Below are 8860 nucleotides of genomic sequence, written 5' to 3'. Positions count from 1 at the left end.
TTTATTGAACGCAATAAAACCTTATTTTTCCGGTAATTATGTTGTAGAAATATAAATAATGTTAAGGAATAAACATATTTTGTGGAAATAAAAAGGATAATTTTGTCAATAACATATAACTACAAACAGCTGTTTATGAAAAGCTCCAAATAGGAGCTTTTCGTGAAACGCTCCAGAACGCTGCAGTTTCCAGAGAAAATGCTAAACGGTGCGGTTATATAAACTTAACCAAACGCTATATTTCCTGTGGTTTGGGGTGAAACGCTAAACGCTCCTCCGAAAAGCTGAAACAAACACCCTCTTAGATACAATCAAACTAACATTATCAAATATTTGATAACGTATAGCTAAAATTGATTTTGTTTGGAAATGTTAGGGTTAAATTTGACATTATCCTGAAAAACATTGCAGTTCTCATTTTTTTTAGTTTTTCCCATTTATTCTCATTTTTCATGCTTTTCTCACGCTTTTTCTCATTTTCCTAAGTTTTCACATTTTTTTTGTGTTTTTCTTTTTTAACGTTTGTTTATTTCTGTGTTTTTTATTTTCATGTTTTTTGTTTTTTGGGTTTTTTTTCCTGCATTCTTCTTCTTGTTTTTCCATTTCTCATATTTTTGGGTCTTTTACATTTTTTAATCATGTAAATAATTTTCTATGATTATATTTAATTAAACAAAATATCAGTAATTACATTTCACTAATTTTTAAAAAGATGTAAACAAAACAAGATAATGAAATCAGCACCATTCCATTTCATTGTAATTACATTATAGTACAGTGTAAAAACGACAGTTAATCAATAAAGAAAATGAAGACTAAAACTTGAAGATGCTTTACTTTGTTCTGAATTAAAATTCCACAAACATTACAAGAAAGATATTATAAAATACAAACTACACGCACTCTCTCCTTTGGAGAGGGCTACCCACTACAAAGCACTTGCCACAAACATACAAAACAACCCCTCAAAAACACACCCCAAAAAAAAAGTTGAGGAAAGATAAAAAGAAAGAGCATTCACTGGATGATGCCACTAATTATGCATCCCAATAGCCACTTTCTTCTAAAAAATATAATAAACATACCAATAGGAAAAAAAAGACCAAAATGCCCTTTTTAGGTTCTTGGTTTTTGGTTGGCCTAATTCATTCCCAGCCCCTCCAAGTTGATCATAAAACCCGATTATCCCCGAACTTTGAAAACGACTCATTAACTCTTTAAAGTAGTAAATTATACTAAATGGCATTAAACTTTATTTTCTTTCAATAAAGTAGTTGACTTTTCATCTCAATAAAGTCATTTCGGTAGATTCAGATAGAAAAAATCATTAGAAAAGTAGCGTGATATCCCATTGGAAAGGACTGCTTTTTTATTGCCATGTGGCAGTGTTAAACACGTGGTTGTCATGTTACTTTTCTGTCAAAATTGATCGGAATGACTTTATCGAAATAAAAAGTAAAGTTAAGTTCAATGACCTTATCGAAAGAAAATGAAGTTCACTGACCTCATTAGTGCAATTTATCTTGTTTCAATTTGTCCAACTCATCACTTGTTGAAGTTAATCATGTCATGATAAGCAGCAACTTCAAAGGATTAATTGATCGTTTTCGAAGTTGGAGGGATCGTTAGACTTTTTTGAACAAGTTGGGGGACTAAAGAGGTATTAATTAAGCCTTTGGGGAGAAATTGAGGCGAGAAGTGTAAGTTCCCTTTGGAGACCATTTTCTTGGAATAACATCTCTGGCAGAAAGTGTTCTTGCTGTTGAAAGAGTGGTTAGTTTAACTGAAAATGGTCCTTTTAATGGTCCACCAATAATACACCAAGTTGCACCCCATACATGGTTCATTGCTAGCCACTCAGTGCCTCCTGCCTGCAAAAATATCATCACCATTCATATATAAATATAACTTTCAGAGGTTATAATAAAGCTATTCTTCATTTAAACTTTTAGTTGAAACGATTATATCAGAATCTTGTTAACTAAGTGGTCGAGGGTTTATACCCAGACAATCTCATTTGTTGGTTAAATTTCAAAACATGGTAAGATGAGAGATTTTCGAAAAGTTGAAATGCTTACATTTTAAGCAAATTTAGAGGGCTAATACATCAGTTTAAGACGGGCTAATAAGTAAATATCAAAGAATCAATTCATCACTTTAAGCAAGTTTAGGGGTAAATTGAACTTTTTCAAAGTACAGGACAGTTACTTTTTTGGACAAGTATAAGGGACTAAAGATGTATTAGGTTTAAGTTTTTAGTGAAAACGGTTTGTGACATGGTATCAGAACCTCATAAATTAAGTGGTCGATGACTATATTGCACAAAAACTCTTCTTCATTAGTATTTCCGTGTTTCATGTTCGTTTTCGCTTCCGTCTCTTTTCCATTTCCATTATCATTTTCTAGCTAATTTTTCTTAGAAATAACGTTTTCCGATATCCGTATCCGTTTCCGTTTTGTTTCCCGTTACCGTTTCCATGTAACATAGGTCGAGGATTTTTGTAACTTAACAACTCTAGATTAAATTTCAATATATGATAAAATGAATTTGTGTTATGCACGGTTAAAATCCAAAAAAACATTATAATAAAACTATTTTTGTACTTTAACTACCATCTTAAAGTTTTAGTTAAAACAGTTGCATCACAGTAACTAATTACTTCAAAAGATAACAATAAAAAAAAGAAAATTTCCTATTACTATTTCCATACAACAGCCAAACTTGCAGCTTTTTCCATTCATGGAGAAAAATGCAAATAATACATCAAGCTTTTCAAGAGTGGACTGACAATGAGAATGGCTAAAAGTTAAAGAGAGAGAGAAAGGGGCAAAAAGAAGTGCCTTTGACCATATTGGGAACCCACTAGTCATAATGACTAAAAATAGAGATGGCAGTTCACAGGGTAAATAGTTTTTAATTATCTCTAATATTTTTAACCAACACATTATTTGTTAAATGTGAGGACTAAACATTATATTAGATAAAGAAATATAACAATTAATAAATTATTTATTCAATTTAAACAATGGAATACATCAATAATTCTCTGAACTTGATTTAAAAGATCAATTCATCCTTTAAATTTGTTTAAAATGATTTAATTAATTGCTTAATGCTAAGTGTCAAAATAAGAGATGATTTGGAGAAGTTAAAATGAATATCAAGCAAGTTGTAAAGGCAATATGCTCCTGCCTTTTGTCACTTAATTTCAATATCAGTAGATTCAGTTTCAGCATTCAGTTTAACATTAAGTGATTTATCATTATTTATATATAATTTATTATTATTTATATATAATTTGTTATTATTTATTATAATATATAATTTATAATTTAGTATTATTTATATATAATATATTTATTCAGCATTCAGTTCAGTATTCAGTAGCATTCAACTCAGTTCATGAAGCTAATAAGACATCTCTATAAGTCATTTCAAGTACGTTCAGGAGACTAATAAGATATCTCTATAGTTCAAGGGTCAATCGGCTTTTTAAACCAAATACAGAGAAACCTTGATGTATTAAGCTTTTATAATATCATAACACGACTTACATAAACAATCAAACTAACATGTATCCTTGCTTGTCAGGGTTGAGGTTCAATTTTTCCACTCGGTTAAAATTTAGTCCTCTTTGTTAGGCAATCTATAAATTTGACAGTAAAACAATAGGGAGTTATGCGGTTTCCGTGGCTTTGGAAATGGATAAACCTAATAAAACACAGTTATGACACGATAATCCGAATTATCAAGCTAAAATATACTACTAGAAGGGGCATTTTTGGGCTAATATGAAAATAAGGAAAAGTAAGGCAAGTGTTTCTTAATAAGTGGGCAATTTTCCTAAATAATAGGAACCTTGTTTACACTTAACAAGATAGAAATTAATTTTATGAATTTCATACTCTGTTTAGCATGTTTAGGTATGAATTGAAAACTTCTTTTTTGGTAAAAGAAAAAAAAGTGCAGGCTTTAGAAGAACATGCACCAAAAAGAACCTAATAAATATCTTTAGAATACTTTATTATTGACCCAATAAGAATGTGGTGTATCTCACTTTGGACCCTAAAGAGATTCTTTTTGCTTTTCTTACACTTGCACTATAAGGATGGTTTAATATATATACCAGCCCCTCCAATTTACACTTAAATCCTTAATAACCCTCTAAACTTTCAAAACTACTTTTTTGCACCTCAACTTACTTAAAACGACCTTTCTACCACCTCAATTTGTTTCAAACGACGTTTCTGTTACCTTAACTTGCTTACAATAACCTTTCTACCACCTCAACTTGCTTAAACTACTAGTGATTCAAACGACGTTTCTGCTACCTTAACTTGCTTATAATAACCTTTCTACCACCTCAACTTGCTTAAACTACTAGTGATGCGTGGAGTATAATGTGGTACTACCACGAGGAATAAGGGATTAACCATGGTAGATTAAGCAATACAGGTGGCGAAAAGGTCGTTTTGAAAGTTTAGAATACACTCATGAACTTAAAACTGCACCTCAACTTACTTAAAACGACCTTTCTGCCACCTCAATTTGTTTGAAACGATATTTCTGTTACCTTAACCTGCTTATAATGATCTTTCTACTACCTCAACTTGTTTAAACTGCTAGTGATGCGTGGAGTATAATGTGGTACTACCACGAGGAGTAAGGGATTAGCCTGGTAGGTTAAGCAAGTACAGGTGGCAGCAGAAAGGTTGTTTCGAAAGTTTGGAATACACTCATGAACTTAAAACCGCACCTCAACTTATGTAAAACGACAATTTTGCCACCTCAATTTGTTTCAAACTGACATTTCTGTTACCTTAACTTACTTAAAATGACCTTTCTGCCGCTTCAACTTGTTTAAACTTGTTAGTGACACGTGGAGTATAATGCGGTACTGCTACAAAGAATAGGGACTAACAATGGCAATTTAAGCAAGTACACGCGACGGAAAGGTAGATTTGAAAGTTTGGAATACACTCATGAACTTAAAACCGCATCAACTTAGTTAGATGTCGCGTCAAGTCCATGAAAATATGGATCAAATCCGATACCAATCTCTTGAGTGCTATGGTGCACAAAACTCTTCTCCATTAGCGCTTCTGTGTTTCATGACCTTTTTTATTTCCATTACCATTTCCTAGCTATTATTTTTTTTTAGAAAGAAATAACGTTTCCGGTGTATTCTTTCATAAGGCAATTCCGTTTCTGTTTTAGTTTTCGTTTCCATGCAATATAGCTCGAGGTGTATTCTTTCACAAGGCGCGCGTAGTTTTTCTTTATAAATACAACAGTAGTGGTAAGAAAAACTTACTTCTCTTATATGCATAGATCCAACGTCACCATCACCATCCTCAAACTCCACAAGAAGAGAAAGCCAATATTCTGTTGAACCTTCATTAATATGGAAGGCAATGTTCTTCCCTGGGTATTTACATGGAGTCCTACAAATAAACATAATCATAACTCAATTAATAAATACTAAAAAAAATGCTCTAATTTCATCAAAATTTTGAGGACAACATAATTAGGTTTGATTGCTTGTGTATAATTGTCCCCCTTTCCCATGGAAAAGCAAAGCAGAGAAAAAACACAATCACAATCTTAATTAAGTTGATGTGGCGAAAAAGTCGTCTTAGGCAAGTTAAGGAACCGAAAAGACGGTTTAAAAATTTAGGATTATTAGACGTTTGAGCACAAGTTAAAGGGGCTCGTGCATATTAAATTTTTTTCAAACCTACTAATGAAAAATCAGTATGTGTCCATGTAAATCCGGATAATTCAAAAGTTTACATTAAAGCCTCCGAGTTTAGCTCAAAAAAATCAATTGCCTCTTGAACTTTAGAAATGTCTCGCTAGCCCCTAAACTTAGTCAATCTATTGACCCTGACAGCCGCCAATACAGGACTGTTCTGCCACCTGCCTATATAATTTATTTTTTTACTGATATAAAATCTAACTACACATTTTTGGGAGGCCATCTTCTACCAAAACCCCCCAATTTGCGGAAACAGGGGTCAGAACCACAGTTGGTAAGATGGTTCCTGATGCCGAGGCCCTCCTGGCACCTCTGTCTCCACCCCTGACCTTACTTAAAGTAACCTATTAGCCATCAAATTTACGGATTGTGCCACGTAGCAATAAAAAATTAATCATATCATGTTGAGGGCGAGCCTTGGCGCAACTGTAAAAGTTGTTGTCGTGTGACTGAAAGGTCACGGGTTCGAGTCTTAGGAGCGGCCTAGGCTTGCTCCAGTACACCCTTGTGGTGGAATCCCTCCCCAGGACTCTCGCTTAGACGGGACGCATAATGCACAGGACAGTCCCTTTTATGTTAAGCAAGTTGAAGGATCTTGACATCCATAAAGTTCAGGACGTAAATTGGGTTTTTAGACTAATTCGAGGGCCTAATGTATTCAGCCAAAAAAACTAGTAAACAGAACATACATACCGGCGGTACATGACAGAAAGTTCGCCTTTGTCTCTGAGCATACCATTCTCGCCGGCAATAGCCATACGGCCAAAAGCAGCACCACTAAGATCAAAGTGTGTTTTTCCACCGGAGCAATATCCACCAGGACATTCATCAGTCACAATTATAGTAACAGCTCTTCTTGAACAGATACTCTTATCCAAGCACCGAACTTTATAACAAGCACCACACCCTTCGCCATTTTTGAACAAAATCGGACTCACTGCTCCTACTCTCGCCCTGAATGGCTTCACATCCACTAGCGAGCCGTACCCACATGCCCCTCCTGCACATAGTAATTTTCTCTTAGACATTTGATCAAACAGTTAGTATACACAAACAGAGTCCTGTATTTTCTTAAACAGAATTGACTTAATTCTGCATCGGAAATTAAAATTGAGTTATTGTGCTACATAAATAAATTGAGGGATGTGTTTTCAATACATATATAAAAGTATTTTAATCGTGACAAAATGACTGAATTTTAGAATTGAGGTAAAAATGAACTGATTCAAAGTTGGATAGGAATTACTATGCTACATATAAGGAGGAGGTGTTTCTAATAAGGATAAACATCCATAGCATTTTAATAGTACGATCTAGACTAACCGAATAATAAAAGTTGACCGTAATTTAGGTTAAAACATATAATATCTATATGAAAATGGGAAAAACTTGTAGAATGGTCCGGAACCAGTGACCAAACTGGTCCCGGATCATTCCGATGTTGATGCATCAATACATCTACTGATGTGTTGTTAATATCACAGGGGTCTAGGACTAATTAGTTCCGGACCACTATATAACTTCGGCTAGCTTAAAGAAAATATTTAGAATTTTCAATTTGTTTTTTATATTACTAATGCGCTTTTGACAATATTTTTTTAATTTATAAATTTTTTTAATATTAATAATATTAATGTAAAAATTTCTAATTAACTCCAAAAAAAAAAAAGAAATTCAGTAGAAAATAGAGTTTTAATAGAAAAGTATTAAAAGTAAAATAATAATCTTAATAATCTAATTAATATTTTATTTTTTTTATGAAAAACCTACGAGTATATTAAAATTGTCAATTCTTGACCTTAGAAATTTATTTGGTGACATAATATGATAAGAATGTGTTTAATAGGTATAATTATGTCAAAAATCAATAATTAAGTGTTTCAGAAGTTAAAAATTAATAAATTTATGTATTATAGGTGAAAGTATAAAAAGCTAAATAATTTATTAGTCCAGTTTTTTTTATCTAGTACACTGAATTCCTATTTTGAAAAATATACTGTAGGATCTTATATTTTGTTAATATTAACCTTTCTATTTTTTTTTAGATTTTTAACAGTTATATTTAACATAAATGACAAAAAATAATAAAAGTAACATGTCATTTTGTATTTTAATATAGTTGTCTAAAAGCTAAGATATGTTTAGTTGAAAATCTATAAAAAAAAGAAATAGATAAAATGACCAAATAGTTAATATTGATAAAAAATAGGACCTTATGACATGTTTTCCAAAATAAAAAGATTAAAAAAGGTAATACGTAAAACATAGGGACTAATAAATTATTTACCAAAATATAAATTAAGCGTGACAGACTGGAAAAAAAACAAATTTAAGTGTTAATTATGTAAATAAATTGAATCCCGCGCTAAAATTAGAAAAAAAAGTCACGCGGTTGAATAAATGTACAAACAAGTTCAGAAACAGGACATACCGTCGCTACCATCGCCTTCAGGGCTACCGTACCAGGTGGCGGTGGCCGGACGCCAATGAAGGTCAGCAACACGGTGCTGAACTTGGCCCGAAACCGACGACATACACTTAAAAACCACCACAAATAACAAGCTCAATACCTCAGTCAAGCTACGGCGGAGCGGCATTGTTAAAAGTCGAGACAGAGAAAGAAAGAAACTAAAATTAAAGCAGAAAGCAGAAATTAGCCGCCGCCAGAAGTGTCGGCTTCGACGGCGAGCGGCGGACAAAAAGAAGCGGAGGAAGAATAGAAGGGGAATTAATTAGTTGTGAAAAGAAAGAGGTTCTGCTGCCGACACTCTCCCAAGGTAGATAACAGTTAGTGAAAAGAGGAGGCTACTGTCAGGAGTGAGAGAGAGTGTGTGTATTTTTATATATACAGAGACTCAGACGAGACAGAACGGAAGAGACGAAGGCTGCTTTCTTTTCTGTTTTTATGACGGGGTTGCCCTTTGTAGATTGGGTTTATTACGAGGGATGCCATGGGTAAAATTCACATATGGCTCCTGAAGTATTAGACCACTAATATTATGGTCCTTGAATTTAATTTCTTGATATAAAAATATTTGAACTTTACATTAATAATACTAATATGGTAAATTCTAAATACAATTTTTGTCAATTGTATGTCT

At 33.0% G+C, this 8860-nt stretch overlaps 1 protein-coding gene across 1 annotated transcript; it reads right to left on the bottom strand.

Annotated features, from left to right (window-relative positions):
* Positions 1-809: 809 nt before the first annotated feature.
* On the bottom strand, positions 810-8580 carry LOC136230511 (expansin-B3). The gene is made up of 4 exons (XM_066019593.1): positions 8191-8580; positions 6453-6759; positions 5316-5445; positions 810-1871 (listed from the first exon to the last, which is right to left on the bottom strand). The coding sequence occupies exons 1-4, from the start codon at positions 8354-8356 to the stop codon at positions 1668-1670; spliced, it is 807 nt and encodes a 268-aa protein (XP_065875665.1). The 5' UTR covers positions 8357-8580; the 3' UTR covers positions 810-1667.
* Positions 8581-8860: the final 280 nt, after the last annotated feature.

The sequence above is a fragment of the Euphorbia lathyris genome, chromosome 5, assembly GCF_963576675.1.
Source record: "Euphorbia lathyris chromosome 5, ddEupLath1.1, whole genome shotgun sequence".
Taxonomy (NCBI): Eukaryota; Viridiplantae; Streptophyta; class Magnoliopsida; order Malpighiales; family Euphorbiaceae; genus Euphorbia; species Euphorbia lathyris.
Note: the sequence above shows the minus strand (reverse complement) of the source record. Positions and strands in the feature narration are given on the sequence as shown.